Consider the following 22,196-nt stretch of genomic DNA (forward strand, 5'->3'; position numbering starts at 1 on the left):
CACTTCACTCCCTTCCAGAACTCCATGATCAAGAGTGTAATTAGCTCAAACTGGCTGGCTAATTGTTAAATTTTCCATGCCAGCATTTACACCTTGGAAATTGGCAAATGCTTCAAATCAAGCTTTGTTGTTTTATTGATTGTCTAGACTTAACAAAGTGAGATACAAAATGTCAATAATACAGTTAAATTTAAAAGTGTATCCCATTCAATGCGAAGTTATACATGACAGTTATATGAGACTTCATGCCGTCTTAGGGAGGGAGGGGGGAGGGAGGGGAGAAAAACTGGAACTCAAAACTATGTAGAACCGTGTGTGGTAAACTAAAAATAAATAAAACACCTTTAAAAAAAAAAAAGTGTATCCTGAGTATATTCCCACTTCAGGGCTGGTTGTTAAATATTTGCCAGCACACCCCTGTCTTGTGATCCAGCCACACCAGCCTACTTGCTGTTCCTCAAACTCTGCTTCTCCCCCCCACTATGCCTTGTCGTTGGCTGACCTTCATGCCTGCAGTGCTCCTCCTCACTTCTGCCTCCTAACTTCTCCGGCCTCCTTCAAGGCATACTTCCAAATCCCACCTTCTGCAAGAGATGTTTCTTGGTACCCTTCATCCCTACTCCTACTGAGATTACCTTCCACTTTTATCCTGTATATATTTTGTATGTATGTATGTGTACATAATACATATTATATATAAACTCTGCATATTATATGTGTGCATATGTAACCTTTTTATTTTGTTTTTATGTTATATCCTTCATTAGACTGAACTCCTTTGACTCAAAGACTGTGTTTTTGCCTTTCTTTGTATCCCCAGCTCTTAGCACAGTGCCTAGCACATAGGAAGTGCCTAATAAATGCTTGCTGATAGACCAAAGATATTTTTGTATAGATATGTCCCTTTATAAATAATATTTTAAAGATGTAGGTTCACAGAATTCAATTCCATAAAACAAGCATTTATTAAACACCTTCTAAGTACAGGCAGTTGGCTAGGAACTAGGGATTCAACAGCAAAAATAAAACAATAACAACAGTGATAATAGCTAGCATTTATACCGGCTTTCAGGTTTGTGAAGCACTTTACAAATATCCTCTCATTTGATCCTCACACCAGCCCCGGGAGCGGGGAGGGTTGGCACTATTATCATCCCCATTTTACCAATGAGTAAAGTCTCTAGAGAATAAATACGAGCTAATTTGAGGTGGAAAAGAACTGTTAATAATAGAGGTAATCATGGAGAATGTGGCATTCCTGCTGATCCTTAAAAGAAGGGAAGGATTCCTTGGCAGAGTCGAGGATGTAATGGGCTCCATAGAGAGGATGGCCCGAGTGAATACACATACACACACACACTCTCTCTCATATAATACATACACACACACACACATATATATAACATACACATGCATATATACATGTATACATACATATACGCGTATATACATGTATATACATACATACATACGTATACATGCATGCATGCATACAGGCTGGAGAGGGCTTTGAGTTCAGGGAACAGATAGTTGGCCTCTTTGGCTAGGACCTACAGTACACTTAGAAGAGCAAAGCGAAATAAGGCTGGAGGGGTAGAATCATAGATTTGGAGCTTCACGTCAACAAGTTCTGAGTTCCTGCTTTGTGCCAGGCACTGTGCTAGACTCTGGGAACATAAGCACAAAGAATAAACAGTCTCTACTGGCAGTGATCTAAGGGACCTTCGAGTTCATCTGGTCTAGCCAAATCACTTTACCTATGAGGAGATTAAATGGCTTGCCCGTGGTTGCACAGGTCAGGGCCAGGATGCGGACCTAGGTCCTCTAATTACAGTAACAGTGCTCTCCCCAATGTACCACACTGCCTCTGGTAGCTGGAGGGGCCTTAAATGTCAACCTGAGGTATTCGTAGTTTATCCTTGAAGTACCTGGAAGCCATTGAAGGGAGTGGAAGGTCTTTAGGTGGAAGCCTTTCAAGGTTCTGAGAGAGGTGTCATGTTTTGGAGTTGAGTGGCCAAGGTTAGAATCTTTGGCAAGACTCTTAACTTGGACACATTTAAGTGAGCAGGAAAAATCCATCTGGGGAGAAGAGGAAAAGGGGGAGGGGGAGGACCCCTGGGGCAAAGACTGGCATCAGGCACCTTCACTTCCCCTTCCAAAGAAGCCAGTGCTTTTCTTAAGGCTTTACCCCAGACTTCCCCCTACTGTCTTAAGTCTCACAATCTTTTGCTGGAGGCTCAAAAAAATACCTGGGAACTCACTGTGCTAGCCTCAGTCTGCAGTGATGGTATTGGGGAGGAGGAGGGAGAGGAAGCAACCACCTCCTTCCTCCCTTTGCCTTTCCACCAGCCTGTTCTCTTCACCTCAGCTCTCTGAAGAGACATCTGCCTTGTAAACTCCTACCCCCATGGGACAGGTTTCATTTGCATGCTAATCACCCTGCCTGTTTATTTTGGAAGGCCTGGCTGCTTGTCAGACAAGCCCTTCTATACACTCAGGCACATCCTTCTCTTCCCAGCTGCTGTCAGTCAGTAAGCAGCACATCAGATCCACCTGCAAATAACCAAGTGTTTCTCACCAGGGCTATTCACACTGGGTGTGATTACTCTCGTTCTGAAGGGAAAGGAGGATGTAGGGCTGGCCTTGAATTCTCTCCATATGCCCTGAGGACTAGTAGAAGTTATAGTTTTCTCTAACAGGGAGGGTGGGAACAAAAATCCCTATTCTGTACCTTTTGCATTGGTCACAAGCCAGTAAGAAAGAAATGTGACAGAGATTTCAGTCTTGCGCTATTGAACTCTAGTTTCATTCAGCAGCCAAGCATTCATCTTTAAGATCCTGCCCAGAAGAGCAGCCTGCTAGTGGAAAAGAAAGAAGTCTTTCAGCCCCCTTTACTTGGCCTGTAACAGCTACACTCTACAGCCGCTTTGGATTTTCCACTCCGGGTGCTCCTTTTATTGTGTATAAATGAGGAGTTCATTTTTAATTTTCCAGATGTGCTTTCCTTGGACAACTTGAGTTTCAGGAAAGGCAGTTTGGGGTTCTTGGCAGCTGCCACTAACATCTGGAGTGTCCAGGATTCTATTGTATATGCACACGGGCATCTGCTCACAGGTATATGCACACCTGTATTGTGAGTGCCCTGCTTTATATGATGGTTGGGTCAAGGTTAGAAACCAGGTTTATCTTCTCAACCTTGCCACTGACTAACTGACTCCCTGTGTAACCTCTGGCCCTTTTGGGCCTCAGAACTCGGATTATAAAATGGGAGATTCAATTCTACTCCGTCTAACACAGAACAATCCATCAACAAGCATTTAATAAATGTGTATTATGTGCCAGGCACTGGGTGTACAAAGACAAAAGCAAGAACATTCCTGGTCCTCTGGGAGCTTATGGTCTAGTCAGGGGAAGCAATGAATGAATGAGTGATTAAGCACCTACTATGTGCCAAGCACTGTTCTAAGAACTGGGGAGATAAATAAAAGAGAGATGATGATAGTCTCTTTCCTCATTTTTAATGGGATACATAAATATGCAAAAAGACATATGTGTGTATGTTATATTGGTGTAATACATGCATACATATATATATATATATATATATATATATATATATATATATATATATATATATATATATATATATATATATATATGATACAAGATAACTTTGAGAGGAAAGCACTAGCATTTAAGGCCATCAAGAAATGTATTCTGTAGAAGGTAGAGCTTAAGCTGAGCCTTGAAGGAAGCGAAGGATTCTCAGAGACAGGTGAGGAGGCATTCCAAGCATGGGGGACACCAGTACAAAGACCCAGAGGTGGGAGGTGGAAGATATAAGGAACAAGGAGAAAGACAGTTTGAACCAAAGTGTGCATGTATAGGTGTGATCAATCAGTCATGGCAGTGGGCAGAGTGCTGGGCTTGGAGTAAGGAAGACCAGTGCACTACTCAGTGACCAGCCCAGGGTCTCGTGCCTAGCAACAAGCCCCTTACAGACTAGAAGGTAAGAGGAGTGGATTCAGCAGCATCCCTTCCAGCTCTAAAACTCTAAAACATTTTTCAAACACTTACGAGGTGCCAGACTCTCTGCTAAGCCCTGGGATACAAAAAAAAGAGTGAAAGAGTCCCTGAGTGAAGGAGCTTATCTTTAAATACACATGCAGTAAAGATGGAGTGGGAGCTTAGGAGCTGGGAAGAGCCTGAAATACTAAACAGAGGAATTTCTATCTGATCTTGGAGATAATAGGGCCCCATTAGAGTTCATTGAGTAGGAGAGTGATAGGATCATAATTTGTGCTTTAGGAAAGTCAGTTTGGCAGCTGGGTCAAGGATGGATTGCAGATCATTTGGGAGGTTTTTGCAGTAATGCAGGCAAGAAGGGATGGGGGACTAAAGTGGTAGTTGTAGTGGAGAAGAGAAGGGAGAAGAACCAAGTAAGAGCAGCGTCAAGAAGAAAAAAAACAATCCCCAGGCAACAGAGAGTGTCCAGGAGGAGAGGGCAGTCAGCACCATCAAGTGCTACTAAGAGTCTGGGAAGGATGAAGATTGCAAAAAGGCCATCAGATCTGGGGGCTAAGAGGTGGCTGGTGACTTTTTTAAAGGGAGTTCAGTTGAGTAATGAGGTCAGAAGCAAGATTGTGGAGGGTAGAGAAGAGAATGAATGAGAGGAGACAAAATTGAAAGCAAATAAGCTTTTTCAAGTACTTTAGCAGAGAAGGGTAGGGGAAACACAGAATGAGGTTTTGGGTGAGTGATCGGGTCTAATGAGAGGTTTTTTTTTTAAGGATAAGGGAGACTTGGAAGCATGTGTAGGTAGCAGGGAAAAAACCAGTAGACAGAAAGAGATTAAAGATGAGGGAGAAAGGGGATGACCAGAGAGTGCAGTCTAGTAGAGATGAGAGACAGTGGGATGAAGGGTCCATATAGGAGGTCTGGCCTTGGCGAGGGTCCCCTCTTCCTCAGAGAACAGAGTAAAAGAAGCAAACGGGAAGATGCCAAAGGGTTATAAGATGAAGAGATGGTACACAGTTGGTAGAGTATGACAGTCTGTTTCCATCTATGAAAGTTGGGGAAGAGGTAACCTGGGTTGTTTTAGGAGAAAGAAAAGGTTTGGAAGAGTCAGTGTTCGGGAGTGGAGACAACAAAAGAGCCATTTGTCAAAGTATTTTGAACCTTTCAAAGAAAGTGCTGAAATCCTAGCTGATCATAATGCTGGATGGGACAATGTTATTTTAATTCCTTTTATCTGGAGAATTGAATACTTCCACATTGCCTTTCCAGCCCTCTTCTCATCCTTCTCTCCTTTTCCCAGATGGAAAGATAGTAGTTTCATGAGTTCCATTTTAAAGATGTATAAACTGAGGCACTAATGGGCTAATACCAGGGCCAAGATTAACCCAGACATGAAGAAAGCTTCTTCATTATGTCAGGGATCTGAGGTTTCATGGTGAGGCCTCCAGGGTCCTAGATCACCACCCCTCTTTCTATGACTTAGGAAATGGTCTTGGAGATTTGCTAGGCTAAAAACAATATCCATCACTCTCCACTAATGTAAGCCTCTCCAAGCTCTGCTAGGCTGGTCCTCAGACAGCAGGCATATATAGTCTCACTAGGCCCATGCTGCCCAGGAGAAGCAGGGTCACCTGGCAAGTAAGTGTCTGAGGTCAGATTTGAGCTCAAGTCTTCCTGACTCCAAGGCCAGTACTCTGTCTACTTTGCCATCTAGCTTCTTCTGCCAAGAAGTGGAGAGGTGCATGGTGGGTGTAAACAGGCTACAGACTAGAATTGTAGTAAAAGATGTCAAGAAGGAAAATATTTGATAAGAACAGAATATAAGCTCATCGCATGGCAAAGTGACCAGCGGACAGCCCAAAGCTCCACTAATATCTTTACGATGTCAGGAAAAGCAGGGAAGGCTATTTGCATGTTGGGTGGACTTAGACAAGAATGAGGCAGGATGGACAAGCTTGCATCCTGCATCACTGGAGAGAACTTCCAAATCAGTGAGCTAAGAAATGCATTGGAGTGGTGGAGTCACAGCAAATGCCTCTTTAAGAACCCCGGGCATCTCCGCAAGCACCACTACATGCATGCTATGTCTGTTGAATGAACCAATAAACAAATGCACAGACATGCAGTATGAAAGACCACAGAATGTGAGTGTCTCACTGTCCAAATCAGTGGCATATTGTAACCCCAGATGCTGGTCTTCTCCTCTTACTAGGGCTAGGAGGAAGGATGTCCTTAATCAGTGTTCTCATTGTTTCTTACCTGAGCTTTTTCCCTTCTCTTCTCACCACTTCCCGTTGATCCCCACCCCCAAGCAGTCTCATGTCCCTTTGTGCCTCGGGGAAGAAGCTAGATTCAGAACCTCAGTCCTTTGTGTTCCTGCATGAAGCTCACAGGTGACTGCTAGGTGGCATCATAGTGCACAGAGCACTGGGGCTGGAGTCAGGAAGACCTGAGTTCAAATCAGGTCTCAGATACTTACTAGCCCCATGACTCTGGGCAAATCACTTAAACTCTGTCAGCCTCAGTTTCCTCAGCTGTAACAGGGGGATAATAATAGCCCCTCCCTCCCAAAAGAGAAAATAATTGTAAACCGTTTTGAGCACAGTGCATGACGCATGGTAAGGGCTGTATAAATGTCAGCTACTGTTATAGCTGTTATCACGCTTAAACAAAAAGGTAGCGGAAGAAGCATTAGATTTGGCATCAGAAGGCCTGGGACCAATTCCCAGATCTGCCACTACCTATGCAGCCTTGAGCAAATCTTTTCACCTTTGTGGCTCACCATCTCCTCGTCCATAAAATGGGGAGGGAGTTGAAGCAGACCAAGGGTTCTAAACGTTTCTGTGTCCTGGACCCCTCTAACAATCTGGTGAAGCCTGTGGACCCCTTCTTCTCAGGATAATGTTCTTTTACATGCGCAGTCATGTAAAACATCTGCATGTTAGTCATTTTGTACAAGAAGACTCAAAAGAAAAGAATGGAAGAAAGAAAGTGAAAAAAAGCACGCGTCGGTCTATTCAAACGATAGCAGTTCTTTTTCTGGAGGCAGATAGTGTGCTTCATCATTCGTCCTCTGGGATACTCTTGGATCATTGTTTGCTGAGAATAGCCAGCTCATTCACAGTTCTTTATCAAACAATATTGCTGTTACTGTGTACAGTGTTCTCTTGGTTCTGTCCACTTCACTATGCATCAGTTCATATAAGTCTTTCCAGGTTATTATGAAGTCCATCTGCTCCTCATTTCCTATAGCACAATAATATTCCATTACAATCTTATACCACAGCTTGTTTAGTCATTCCCCAGTTGATGGGCATCTCTTTGACTTCCTATTTTGTAAATATGTAGGATTGCCAGAGAATCCAACTATATATATATATATATATATTGAAATGCAGGTATATGAATTTTTTTAAATAGAAGTTCACAGGTCCCCAGGTTAAGAACCTCTGCACTAGAAATGTCTAAGGTCCTTGGCAGCTCTAAATCTTATGGTCCTATGTATGGATGCAGCAAATTTGGACTTGGCTAGGTCCTCAGGGTCCAGCTTGGTGTTACTGACTACGCAGTGGTGCAGAGGGTTCTCTGGAATACATTCCTCCCAAAGGCTCAGAAATGCCTAGAAACAGCCTTGCACTTACAGTGGTTGGCCATTTTCCCTGGCAAGTATCATTCCCAAAGTGCCAGCCCTTGGCAAGACCTGGCTTTGGCACCCTCCCATGTTAGTCATCATTTGGCTAATTCCCTTATTGTCCCTTCCCCCTACCTGAAGATATCCTTCCTAAGGCACTCAATGCCCAGATGCTTTCTACTTTTAACTCCTCACCCAGAAATGCCTGTAGTGATCAGTGCTCCCCTAGTTCCCAGATTCTCTTCTTCATCAAAACTCCTGTTCCCTCCTGACCCTGATCCTTGCTAACTGCCCCATCCAGTCATCTGATCTGCATGACAGTACTCATGGCTGATAACTTGCCATTATAGACATTTAGAGCTGGAAGGGACCTCTTCACCGCAGCAAAGGCTGAATAAATGTTTGTTGAATTGAAAACTGAATTAAAGATCATTGAATCCAGTGCCCCCATCTTACAGATGAGGAAACTGGGGATCAATGAAACGACTTGCCCAGAGTCAGTCAATCAGTCAGTCAACTACCATTTGTTTATTAAGCACCTACTCTGTGTCTGGCACCATGTGAAGTGCTGGAAAGCTACAATCACTGACATGCCAAGGACTATGACCTTTGTGTTACTGTTGTTCAGTCGTTCTGTCACATCCTACTCTTCATGCCCCTGTGGACCATACCAGGCCAATGCTGTCTGGCGTTTTCTTTGTAAAGATACTGGAGTGGTTTGCCATTTCCTTATTCATTGGATTAAGGCAAATAGGGATTAAGTGACTTGCCCAGGGTCACAGGGCTGGTAAGTTTCTAAGAACAGATTTGAACTGAGGTCTTCCTGACTCCAGGCCCAGAGCTCCATCCACTGAGCTGCCTCATGACCTTTGTTTGGGGAATCTTAACTTTCCATCCAGAACTGGGAGGCACCATAGAGACCTTTCCATCCAATTCTCTTACTTTACAGACGAGGACATCGCAACCCAGAGAAATCCAGTTCCTTGCCCAAGGTCCCCCAGATAGTGCTGGGGAGAGAGGCGGGCTGTGAAGTGGGTCCTTGCACTCCAGGTCCATTGCTCTTTCCACTGGACTGGTTCAGGGATGTGAATGGACCACTCAGGCTCGCCCAGCCTGGCCTGTCCGCTGTCATAGATCCCTCAGTGTTACGATTTATTCTCCCATTTTTGTTCGCAAAAGGTCTTTGGTAATTTGCCACCACCTGTTTATATCTACCAGGAAATCTTTTCCTTGTGTTTAGGTCCCCTACAATGTTGATTCTTCTGAGCTGACCAGGTTCTGGGCCCTGTACCTCCACACAGGCTGTCCCTAAAATCTCAATGAAGTTTTAAGCTATTAGAGAAAGCTATTAAAACTTACAGTGCACGAAGACTTTTGGGACACCCTGGATGAGGCCAACTTTCCACATAAGAGTGAGGAAGGAGGGAAGGTCAGGACCCAAACCTTTGTTGACACCTCCCTCTGTCAAACATCTCCTGAGTCACAACTTGGGAGGGCATTTAGGAAACCAGCCCCAGGGAAGAGTGGTAATCCGGGGGTCTGAGAAGAAATATCATTTGCACTTTTTGCCAGTGGGCGATGGGGTAGCCGCAGGGGCCTATGGTCCTGAGCACATTCCTTACAGCCTGACCTCCTGGGGATGCACCTGCTCTGCTCTGGAGAGGGTGTTTGACCTTAAGGGAGTGCATACAAGGTTTATCTCCTCTTCCAATCTCCGCTGGCCTGAGGTATGACAACCGAGGGCTGAGAGGGAGAGGAGAGAGAAAATCCTTTGCGTGCTAAGCCAGCTCCATTGAACAGGTAGGGCGGGTGTCAGGCCCCTGCGGTTACCACCAATCCTTTTCCCACCTGCAAGCTGATCAAACACCTCGACAGACAGCCTGAGTGGGAAGCCAGTGATGTCATCTTGAGGCTGAACAATCAGGCCTTTCACGGCGAGGCGATAACAATCAAAACAGTGTGTAAGGGCCTGCCACGCAAGAACACACATGCACATTGTACACTGGGAGGAGGAATTGAAAGCCAGTGAAAAGGGACTTGTTAGTAATATGTAGCTCTATTTGCAAAATCAGCTTGCCGGAGAATAGACCCTTCAGAACAAGACTTTGGACTTAGAAGAAGCTTTCTGTTCTTGACCTTGAAAAAGCACAGAAGTGGCCATATCACCCTCTCCCTCTCCTCCTCTTCTCTCTCTCTCTCTCTCTCTCTCTCTCTCTCTCTCTCTCTCTCTCTCTCTCTCTCCTTTTCTCTCTCTCTCTCTCTCCCCCTGTGTCTATGTCTCTCTCTCTCCCTCCCCTCCCCTCCCCGTCATTGATGTTTTAGGGGCCAAGAGATCTGGGAACCAACTCTTTGGCTGGAAAGGGAATACTAGTGATAAGATAAAAGAAATCCAAAATCATTTTTAACAACCTGCCCTTATATACTGACACTCTGGATCCTCACAAAGCCCCATTGAAGCAACCCCAAGAAATGGTTTCTCCTATTGGGTGGGTCAATGGATGGCTTTTTTTCCAAGGCCTTTTTCCCAGTCTCCTTCCTGGTTCTCTCTGCCTAGCAGGGTCTGACGGCACCTCTACTTATCAGCCTTAGGGTGCCATGAAAAGCCTGCCCTTTGGAACCCCTATCTCTCTTGCAGGTTTAGAGATCTTTCCCAATACCAACCCCACCCCCAGTTAATAAGCTCTCCTCCCCCACATTATACTGTATTTATTTTGTATGTCACATCATTCATTTATGTCTATGTGTGCATGCTTCCCGACCCCAGAATGTAACCTCTTTGAGGACAGGGATTGTTTTAGTTTTGCCTTGCTTCCCCAGTGCCCAGCACTCTGTCTAACACTTAATAAATACTTGTTTAATTGAATTAAATTAGAACTTTCCTGCACACATTTGATGGCAGGGGCTGAAGCTCTTTTCCGGTGGAATATAGACATCAGTGTTTTCTTTTCAAGGTGGTGTGGTCCTGCTTCAGAGGAAAGGGACACCCACTGGACTTGATGACTTTGGGAGGCCTCTTCCCACCAGAATATTCCTCTGGTCCATCTGGCAGAGCAGTAACGAGAAAAAAGCTGGTTCCTACTGCCAGTTGTTGCTAGAGAAGGTGCAGGCTCCTTTCAGACCCTCCACAAATGCCCAGGCCTCCCAAAAGTACTTCTGATTGAGCAGGAGGGATTCCCTCTTAAGTGAAAGATTTCAATCTAGAAATCTGAGAAATGAATTCTTTGGAAACCTCTCTGTGCTGTACTAGTCAGTCAGCAGTCACTCCTGCCTCCCGAGGATGTGAACAAAGGATGTGATCATAGAAACAAAATCTTATACTTGGCCTGCGGAAGAGCTTCTATGGGTTTTAGCCTCTTTGGTTTTCTGAAAACAGCAGTCCACACATCTGGCTGTGAATCAGTGACATCCTGCCATCCACAGGGTGGGGCTGCCCAAGAGGGCATTGGGGCATTTTATACTCCTTTGAGTGGTCCCTCTTTTGTTTGGAGGAGACAAAGAGCAGGTCCCATTGGACACCAAGCTCAGCATTTGGCCTCTTCTGTTCTGAGTTGTCACTAATAGTCTTCCCTAGCAGACACTATCCCTGTGGGCATCTCAGAAATGTGCATAATTTGTTGAATAGAGGCTGTGTGTACCTGTGGCCATGCTGTGCCTGATATGGAAGCTGAAACAGAAAAATAGAGTAGGCTCCATCTTCCCCAGTGCCTAAGGTTCTCTCTGGTAGAGGAGAACTCTGATTTGATGCATTAACATGAATAAATCTCATCCTCTATGGACTTCAGTTTCTATGCACAGGAGGTATACTGGCTGGTTTTAGATCTTCCACAGAGAAAAATCCCTTGGCCAAAGCAGGATTAATACTGAAGAGCTGGCAGAAGACCTGAGTTCAAATGCTGGCACTGCTGCTTACTTCTTAGGCAACTCTGGGAAAGTCACTGTCTCTCCGGGCTTTAGTTTCCTTATCTATCCAGCACTTCTTAAACTGTGGGGTCAGGACCCCCTATGGGGTCTCAAAAAAATTGGCAACAGCAAAGGGTTTCTGAACACACAGTGACCAAAATGTAATGAATCTGAGGTGTTTCTGGCAGCGCTTGCTCATGTTGCATCATGCAACTTCACCGAAGCCTGGGTTCTGAACACAAAAGCGCACCCTTTGCAGTGTGTATGCCTGCCTTAGGCCTCGCAACTCCTACAAACACTGCTGAAATGTGAAAAGGAGTCGCAAGGGGTGAACATTAAAGAGGTCCTCATCTATATAATGAGGAGGTTACACTTCTTAGTGTTTCTGTGTGTGCCCTCTGGCAGCCTGGTGAAACCTATAGACCAGTTCTCAGAATGATGTTTTTACATGTAGATGTGACAGTGGAGCTTTTACAAAGAGGAATATTTACTTCAAAAATTAATCACAAATATGCAACCACAGTACTCCCCACCCACCACCACATGGGAGGCATAATCCCCCCCTTTGCTACTCTACCACTTCAGTCTCTGGGTAGGAGAAGGAAATTAGGTTGACAGCTTAACTCGTTTCCCTAAAGCACAGTCCCCATTCCAAGTCCAAACCTTGACTCAGGCCCAAGTCCTGGCTTCTCAGGGCTTCCATGCTGGCCCAGCTGGCCAAACCACCCCACCTGCAATCCTGGCTCCAAGGTCTCCATTATTTGAACTCCTTCCAATGAAAATCACCTCCAGAACCTGAAACTGAGGGCAAACAAGACAGAACAGAAATAAATCCCAGGCCCATTTCTTGGAGCTGGGGTGAAAAAAGGACAGCAAGTTGGTTCGTGTTCATGGTGTCCAAGATGGGCACATCAGCTAGGAGCATAGCAGAAAAGGTGGCAGAAAGACTGGGTTTCACCAGTTTTAAAGACAAAGGCAGCCAATTAAAGAAGTCTACAGTACCCAAGATGTAGGGTCAGGGACGTAACAGGCTCCATAGTAAGCAAACAGTAAATCAAAGCAAGGTTACATATAAAATAAATAGGATTACAGAGGAAACCAGTTACAGTAAAATACAGTTATTTTGGGGAAAAAGTTCACAGACCTCCCCCTCCCACCAAGATTACGAACCCCCTGACTAGCTGATCTCTTGGGTGCCTTCCAATTCTAAATCCTTGGAAAATGATGAGCCAGTAGCCCTAGAAACGAGACAAGCTTAACTGCTTGCGGTCCTCTTTCTTTTTATTTATTTCTATAAATAGTATTTTATTTTTCCAATGACATGTAAAGATAAGTTTTCAACATTCACTCTTATAAGATTTCAGGTTCCAAATTTTTCTCCCTCCCCCTGTCCCCTCCTCCCTCCCTAAGACAGAAAGCAATCCAATACAGACCATACATGTATGATCATATTAAGCATATTTCCACATTAGTCATGTTGTGAAAAAAAAGAATCAGAAGAAAAGGGAAAAACCACAAGAAAGGAAAAAAAAACCAAAAAAGTGAAAATAATATGCTTTGATCTTGCAGACCTCTTTAAGTAAAAAAAGAGAGAAATTTAGGCCCATGGGTGTAGTTTTTTTCCCCTTTGCAGGACCCTGTATTTTTGGGTTAATAGTATCTCTGAGAAGGAACAGACAAAATCATTTCATAGCAGGAAAAAAAATCAGCATAATCTAAAGTGGGTCAGGGGTGGGGAACCTGTAGCATTGAGGCCATACCTGGCCTTCTAAGTCCTCCGGTGCAGCCTTTTGGCTGAGTCCCAAGCTTTACAGAACAAATCCTTTTATTAAGGGGATTTGTTCTGTGAAGTTTGGATTCAGTCCAAGAGCCCCACTTGAGGACCTAGAGAGCCACATGTGACCTTGAGGCTGCAGGTTCCCCACCCCTGGTATAGAACAAATGATAGGGAAAGGCTTGAGCTGTCTGCCACTAAACTGCTGCTGTCATGGAGATCCTCCCCCCCCCTTTTTTTTATGGGTGAGAAAACTGAAGCTGATGGAGAGCAAGTGACTTCCCCAAAGTCACACAGTTTGTAAGTGTCAGAGCCTAGATTGGAAGCCAGGTCTTCTAGACTCCAAATTCAGCCCACTCTCCACGACACCACAGTGCTTGTCAGTGTTGGGAAGCAAAACCGTAGAGCCAGACCCCAAAGTTCAGACCCACTCACCCGGAGTCTGCCAGTTCATACCTGGAACTAATTTGGATAGCTAGTTGCCATGAATGGGAACCATTTTTCCTATTCATCTCTCCTTGGCACATCACAGTGTACTGACTCTGGCTTCATTGCCAGTGGAGGCTCTCAGAGTCAATATTTGTGAGTAAACTTATGGCCTTCCCTTGGTCTTCACTCCCTCATCTCCCCCCATGACTTCCAGTTGCTGCTGCTGCCTGGTACCGAACAGCCTGAATTGTTCCTTTGTGTCCTTCCCCCAGACAGGGAGAAAATTGTCTGTTGCTGTCCCTTGTCCCTGTGAGGAAAGAGAGACACCTCCCCCCTTCCCCTCCCTCCCTGCACCTCTGCCTCCCAGCTCCCAGGGTCCTTGAACAGGGGATCTTAGAGGGAAAGGGGTAATGGGGGACTGTATCGGAAAGGAGCTGAGATAGAAGGGTTCATAGATAGGAGGTTCCAGAGTGGGACCCCTGGGCTGGCCAATTTGAAGTGTAAATTGGGTCTTTAAAAAATATCGACTTGATTTTCCACATTCCATGTCCATTCTCCATGTTGTTCATCCCTCACAGTCTTCTTTCTTCTGCCACCTAGAAGGCCATACTCTGCCCCACCCCCACCCCCCAGGAAATCAGTGTTATATTATGTTCCTGGGAAACATTAATTAATTTTTAATTGCCTACATAATTAGGAAGGTTAGTCTAATGGTATTGCCTTCCCTCCAATAAAACAAAAAAGGGAAAGGCATATAGAACAAATAAGGAGGAAGGATGTTTTGGGTTATGTGATTTGGGAGAGCATCTGTCTGTCCATGTTCTTCCCCTTCCGCCTCCCCCAGCCCTCTTTTATGAAGGAACATAGTTGGGCCTGGATGGAAAGTAGCCAAAAGGAAGGGCCCTGGGTTCATCTAGCACACCCTTTGGTTGGGGGGTGGAGGGGGCCTCTGGAGTAGTTCTTTCCTTTCAGTGACTCCTGAGGGAATAAAAGAAAGGTATATTCGCTCTGGGCCAAATCTTATGGCTCCGCAGAGATAAGAGCTTGTTCCCAGACACCTAGCTCACTTCCCCTAGGATGCCCTTGTCCCCTGATGCATTTTACTTGCTTGGAAGCTTAGCTAAAACCATTCTGCCTGCTGCCCTTCCTGCTCCCACCATTCTCTCTCCCCTCCCCCCATTTGTCCCCTCCTTTCCCTGCTTCTCTCTCTCCTTCCCCATCTCTTTCTGTCCTGCTGGCCCCTTCCTGGCATTTCTCACAGGATCTCCTTGTTATTGCAAGCCAGGCCAGGGGGTGAAGGGTCATGGTGGGGCCTGGCTTGTCACTGGGGCCAGTGCTGGGGGGTGGGGGTGGGGGAGAGGAGGGGGAGCTGGTGGTTTTTCTTAAAGAACCCCTTCATTCACACTTGCCTCTGCCTCCCATTAATTTGTAGTGCTCCAGACTAGTAATAGTGTCTTTGTGCTGCTGCTTGGAAAGGAAAAAACAACACAGAGACAGCAGCTTCACTGTGTCCTAAAAGGGATGTTTTTTTCCCTTGCTTTTCAATACCGTTTTGGATTTTCATCCCTGTCCCTGTTGGGAAAAACCTCCAGTCCCTCCCACTGCCTCCCTTGGTGAAATAACTGAGGAGAAGATAGCTCCCTGGCCCGGCTTGCTCTAGGATCCTGGCAGGTAGTCCGCACCGCTGAGTTAAGAGCTGCCAGCAAAGGGAAGCAGCTGGAATGGATGGGGGGGTGGGGGGTGGCGCTTGGGAGCCTAGGGCAGGCTGTGTACAGGCAAGCTGAGGCTCTGGTTGTGCTCTTATTCTGATCCAGCCCCGGTACCACCTGTTTATCCCTTCATTTGGCATTCTCCAGCCACCAGCCTTTTCAAGACCCTGCTCAAGGCTTGTTACCCTGGCCCAAGTCTGACCACTCCCAGATCCTGCATCCCCTGTAACAACACTCAAGTTTTTTTTTTTCCTGTATCTATAATTGTAATGATGGCATTTATTTATATTTATTTATATATCGTATCTATATAAATATATATATTTATATAACACTACAAGGTTTATAAAGCTCTTTTCACATTTGATCCTCATAACAATTCTGAGAAATACGTAGTATTGTTACTGTCCCATTTTATAGACAGGGCGACTAAGGCAGGCAGGTAAATGATGCCCAGGGTCATACAGCTAGTAAGTGAACTCAGATCTTCCCGACTCCAGGCCTGATACTCTATGCACTGCACCGCCTAGCTGCCCTAATACCACATGGGTATGTTTTCCTTCTCTCTTCTGAAGTACATAGTGAATAGGAGGAGAAGGAGCAGCAGAGGGGATAAGATCATTGGGTAACTCTCAGTACTCTCATCAATGACTCTGAATCATGGCCCCAAATAAATCTGATGAAATGGACAGGACTTCAGGACATGGAAGTGACATGTCTCTGCCATCCAGTTACCCTCTAGTTAATATACAACAGATCCATATTTAGCAGGACAGTGAAACAGTCATTGGGCATAGCTAGGTGCTAGGACCTTACATGAGGCCTTGGGAGTAAAGGTGAGATGGAAGAGGGAGGTGGTGGTAAAAAAGAAAAAAAAAAGGCAGAGGAAAGACTAGGAGAAACGTGTGACTTCAGCCCTTGGGAAACTTAGGTTCTCCTTGGGGAGATAGGACAGCCCCACAGGTAGAAAGCTCAAGAGCATTATCCATAGCAGCAGATGAACAAGGGCAGAAGGGGTACAGCTTCAGCCTAGTCCCAACACAGGAAGGTAGGGCCCTGTGGAAAGAGACCTCACCCGGTGCAGCAGTGCTCAAAGGGAGTGCCACCTAGTTAGGCCTGAAAACACACTGGCCTAGCTCAGGGCAGGGCAGAGTTAGTTATGTATAGAGTTTTGCCAGAGATAACAAGGCTGGGATGGAAGAATGAGGTTTCTATGCTGCTAGTTGGCCTGGTGAGTCCTGGGCAGGCTGTGGAAAAGACGCTCATAGAGCCTGCCTTGTAGATGCTTGTAGTCAGTTTAATAGCCTTGGAGATAGATTCTTAAAATAAGAGGTTCCACCTCTGATAGGCCGTGTGACCTGGGGCAACATCTCTGAGCACAGTCCCTGTCTGTAAAGAATATTACCATTTTCCCATTGCATAGTGGAGGGAGAATGTGTAGAAGTCCTAGCCAAGCGGTTCTCCCTAACTATAAGGTTTTAGATATTTATTCCTTCTCTTTCATCTTCAGCCTCATATCTTTCATCCCTACCTTTCTCTTCACTCCTTCCACTTATGAAAGAAAAAGAAAGAGAAGAAGGAAGGAGGGAGGGAAGAAGGAAGCATGGAAGTAAAGAGGGAAGAAGGAAGGAGAGAGGGAGGGAAGAAGGATGGAAGTAAAGAGGGAAGAAGGAAGGAGAGAGGGAGGGAAGAAGGAAAGAAGGTTCCGTGACCTTCTTTAAATTACATATCTTTTTTCCCCACTGCTTTTAATTCCTGAACTCCATCCACAATCCCACAAAATCTGACTGCCCTCCTCACCATTTACTAAAACTTCTCTCTCCAAAATATCTCCAGTTACCCCTAAATTGCCAAATCCAGTGGCTTTAATTTTTTTATTTCTCAGTTCTTACCCTGCTGGGTGTTTCTCTGATACTGTTTGACTACACCCTCCATGGTGATAATCTCACTTCTCTTGGTTCTCCTCCCACATATCTGATCATTCCTTTCCCATCTCCCCCTCCTGCATGCTAGGTGTGGGTGTCCCCTAGGATATCTCCTTAACTCTTTTCTTTCTACATCCTCTCTCCCTTGGCTGTCTTATCCCTTTTCATATCTATGTAGCTGATTCTCAAATCTCTATATGCAACTCCATATTCTCCCCAGGTCTATGGGACATCTTCACCTAGATTTCCCTTTGGGACTCCAAATTAACCAGGTCCCAAACTGAACTCACTAGCCTTTTCCTCCTAAAACCTGCTCCTCCCCGCCATCTCAACTTCTTTTTATTACTGATACCATCGTCCTCCTAAGTCACCGAGGTTCCTCCGTGTCCTTTCTGGCTCAGCCCACTCCCACATCCAGTCCATTCTGCCTCCACAGTTTTACCTCTTGAATCCTTCCCATTCTCGCCAGTCACCGGCTTTCCTCATCCATCCTCTCCCCATCCACTGACAATGGACTCATTCCCCATGATTCCAGCTCCTTATTACTCTACCCATCCAAGGGTGCTGAACAACCCCCACCCCCACCCCCACCCCCAACCACAGTTATTTATAGTCTTGTCTCCTCCATTTGAATATAAATTCCTTGAAGGCAGAGACTGGTTTTGCTTCTTACTTCCAGCGCTTAACATGGTGTTTGACACATAGTAAATTAATAAATGCTTGTTGATTGATCGGTTACCATATTTGTCACACAGGCCAAGTAAAATTTATTTTAAACAAAATTATCAATAAATTTTCTTTTATCTGAAAGAACATAACATCCAAATTTTTATGGCACGCCTATCAAAACCTATAGCACACTCATGAGCCATGGCACATCCTTTGAGAGTTGAGCATGACCTAAAAAAACATCTAATCCAATCCACATCTGAGTAGGAGTCCCTTCTACCACATGTCTGGCAGTCACTCATTCTCTAATTAAAAGCCTCAAACCATGGAAAAAGGGGAGAGGAGAAGCACTCCTTTCCATATTTAAGCAGCATTTTTTTCTAACAGTCAAAATTAATTCTTCTCCCTGTAATGTGGTCCGTTGGTGCTAGGGACTGTCCTCAGGTGCCAAGTAAAGGAGGTCTGATCTTTCTTTTACATGATAAAAATGTTAAATGCTTGAAGATGGCTGTCATGTCCTCTCAAAGTGTTCTTTGGGCTGGTGCAGTAAGAAGGAAACACACGTAGAGAAAAGATCACATGATTTGGAGAAGACACAAGTTTGAGGCCTGGTTCTGCCAATTATGGCCTTGAGCATGAAGGGTTTGGATGAGATCATCTCTGAGGCTGCCCTAGTTCCTTCAAGTGGTCCTAGAACAACATGATTTTGGTTCCTTTTTGTTCCCTGAAGGTACTCCAGTTTATTCGTAGCCTTTCTAAAATATGACACTCAGAATGAAACATAATATTCTTAGCACAGTGCCTGGCATACAGCAGGCACCTAATAAATGTTTATTGGTTGATTGGTTGGTCTAACCAGGGCATATTATAACAGAATGATCACTTTTCTCATTCTGGACACTGTGCTTTTCTTAAAGTAGCTATAGTTAAGTATTTTGTATAGGAGAAAACAGTGCCAACCCTTCCCCACCTTTGTCACTGTCACCAACATAGACAGTGTACAGCCTCATCTCTAACTAGGTAAGTGACACCTGAGAGACCCCATATGTATTTTTGCCAGCAGTGTTTGTCTTCATAATCCATTCGAGGTGGTTCTTCCTGAGGATCATGGTCCCTAACCACAAGCATTATATGTTTTCTTGGTCTTTTAGGAATCTGGCTGTTGGGATTGGGATCCAGAATTTCCCTGAGGGCCTGGCTGTCAGCCTCCCACTTCGTGGTGCTGGATTCTCAACCTGGAGAGCCTTCTGGTAATGTCCACTCCCAAAGGACTGGGACTATATCTGCCGTGGAAATGGATCAAATCAGCAACCACTGATTTGGATCAGTATTCAGGGTGTGAATAACTTAAGAGCAATCCTTATGTGGAAGCATGAAGCTTCTTCCTCTCTTCTGTTCTGTACCCCTCCAATGCACCCCCATGTTCTGCACCTCCTGCTGCTTGAGACTGGGAAACAATATGTTTATCACTTTGAATAGGGAAGGTTCCCCCCCGTAGGGTTTCAAAGGGATGTGTATTTCCCTTAAAAATGTGATCCCCCACCCCCCAGTAAACTGGATGAAGCGGCAGACTGGAGTAGGGTTAAATGCTGGAGCCCCAACTGGAAGTCTAGGTCTCCCTTGCCTACAAGGCATGTAAGGCATGTAAGGAATGTTTCCCCTACAGCTGGATATTTAGTAGGTAGGTGCCCCATGGGCAGCACAGGTACCCTTTCCCTATTGGTTCCCTTTTGCTTCCAGAGCTTATATGTTAAAGGGTCTAGGGATGTGTGTGTATGTGTGTTATTATTCATTCTGTTCATAGACTCCCCTGATTATAGAAACTTGCGCTTACCCAGGGGTGTGAGCTCAATGTTCCCCCAACCCTAAATGCATTTGTTACTTTCAAATGGAGTCAACTCCATCTCTAATCCTTCCCTACCCCCTGCTCCTCCTCCCCTCCTCCCTTAGCTTGCCAGAGCTGGAAAGTATCTCCTCTTCTCTTCCAGAGATCAGAACCTCTCCCCTAATCTCTACCTGTGCCAGCATCAGTGACCAGACAAAGATGTAGCAGCTACTAAATTTTTTTTAGCTAAATGGCATGTGTTGGGGAGTGAGGATAGCATGAAATGGCAGTGAACAATGGGGGGAATGATTTATTTGAATAGGAAGAAGAAGAAAGCTCATGCTACCGGATGGTGACGTGGAACTCAGTTGTCCTCCTGTTCATCTGTCTCCCAAAGGGAGAAGAAATTTTCCACCAGCTTAGTAGAGAGACAAGCTCTGAGATAACCTGTCTTTGATAGACAAGTGAAGGGGAACTCAAAGTTCCCACTGACTGCCCTACAGTCTGATCATGCACACTCCTGGGGGTGAGTAGGAAGATTCGTTCTCAGCTCCTGGTCAGGTCCACTGTGTGTACCTAGAGCTCACCAGGTCACAGAGAAAGGGCCAGGGAGCAAGCCAGCAGAGGCTGTTATGTCCACTTCCTTCTGCCTTCACTTTTTCCCTCTCGGTCAGATTACCAGGAAGGCTACTTTTTCCATCTTCCTGCTTCTCTTTCCCCAAAGCCTCTAAAAACAGTCCCAGAATGCTACATTCAAAGCCCATCACCAACTGGTAGATTCTGGAATAACATCTGCTTGAGTCTTTAATCTCCATAGCAACAGCATCCAGGTGGGGAACCCACAAAAGTAGGGCTACACATGGATGATGGGAGTCAATGCCATATTCTAAGGACTAGATGGACTATTGAGAAATCACGCGGCTTACCTCCTTGCTTCCCACCTGCACCCAAATGGATCTATATCCTACATATGGAGTCTACTAGAAAGAGGAAAAAATTGTACCATTCTGGTAACCTTCCTATCAGGAATCTCTTTCTTATGTCTAAATCTACAATAACTTAGGCCTACATTATAAGATTTAGGTTGAAAGGGTCCTTAGAGACCATCTAGTCCAACAACTCCATTTTACAGATAAGGAAACTGAGGACCAAAGATGGGTAGTTATTTGTCCAAGGTCACACAGGTAGCAAGCAACATTTCCAAGGCCTATACTCTAGGGAAACAGAAAACAGTTAATCTCTCACCTTCTAAATTAGAAGCACGTTTTGATTTGAAGACCACTGCAAAGTCATGAAAGTGCTCTAGGCTTCAAAGTCAGGAACACTAAATGGATGCAAATTCTGTCTCAGACACTTACCAACTTTGTGATCCTGGACAAGTCACTGAACTTCTACGAGCTTCAGGCAGTGCCCAAGGCCTTATCTGTTGCTTCACAGCCTGGTGAAAGCACTTCCCTCCATGGGAGCTTCCAGTGCTGATGAAGTCACAAAATCAAAGACATTCTTGTCTTCCCAAAGTGAGTCAGGTTCTTAATCATCCCAATAATCAATGGTCTCATACCTAAAACTTGCAAAAGCTTTCACATTTTTCTTGCTGAGCTTTATAATCTATTGCTCATTGCCTGCTCACAACCTCACTGCTTGGGGTGGGGGATTGTTCCTGTTTTACAGATGGGAATAATCTGTAAAAGTGAGATGAATCCTAGAAAAATAAAGTGATTTGTGCCAAAAATGAATTTTCCTGAAGTCGAGCTCTATCTCTGACTCTCTCTCTCTCTGTCTCTCTCTCTCTGTCTCTCTCCCTCTCTGTCTCTCTCTCTCTCTCTCTCTCTCTCTCACATACATACACACACACACACACACACACACACACCCCTCTCTTCAGTAAACTGCACTACATTTCTAGGATCAAATAGAAAATCCTCTGATGGGCATCTAAAGCCTTTCTCACTTGGCCATTTCTTGTCTTTCCAGTCTTCTCACACGTGCCTCCCCCTCTACACATCCCACAAGCCAGCTACACTGAAATTTGCTGTGATTTGAATATGACAGTCAACAAGCTTTTATTAAGCACCTACTATGTATTAGGCACTGTGCTAAACATTCATCTCTCGACTTTATACTTTTTCACTGACTGAACTGGCATTCTAATACCCAGAACACTTTCTTTCTTCACCTCCAACTCCTGGATTCCTTCAAAACTCAGCTCAGATCTCACCTTCTGCCACACTTAACCCAGGGCCTAGAACATGGTAGGTATTTAATAAATGCTTTTTTTTTTGTAGAATTTTTTAAAAATTTATTTTAAACTTAAGCA

At 44.9% G+C, this 22,196-nt stretch overlaps 1 protein-coding gene across 2 annotated transcripts in view; it reads left to right on the forward strand.

Moving 5' to 3' along the window:
• The window catches only part of SLC39A11 (solute carrier family 39 member 11), a 499,961-nt gene that overhangs the window by 467,426 nt on the left and 10,339 nt on the right, over positions 1-22,196 (forward strand). For both annotated transcript variants that reach the window (XM_036755297.1, XM_036755296.1), the window contains exon 8: positions 19,206-19,304. In XM_036755297.1, the coding sequence (XP_036611192.1) occupies positions 19,206-19,304 (99 nt within the window). The remainder of the gene's footprint in view (positions 1-19,205; positions 19,305-22,196) is intronic.

The sequence above is a fragment of the Trichosurus vulpecula genome, chromosome 4 (genome assembly GCF_011100635.1).
Source record: "Trichosurus vulpecula isolate mTriVul1 chromosome 4, mTriVul1.pri, whole genome shotgun sequence".
NCBI lineage: Eukaryota > Metazoa > Chordata > Mammalia > Diprotodontia > Phalangeridae > Trichosurus > Trichosurus vulpecula.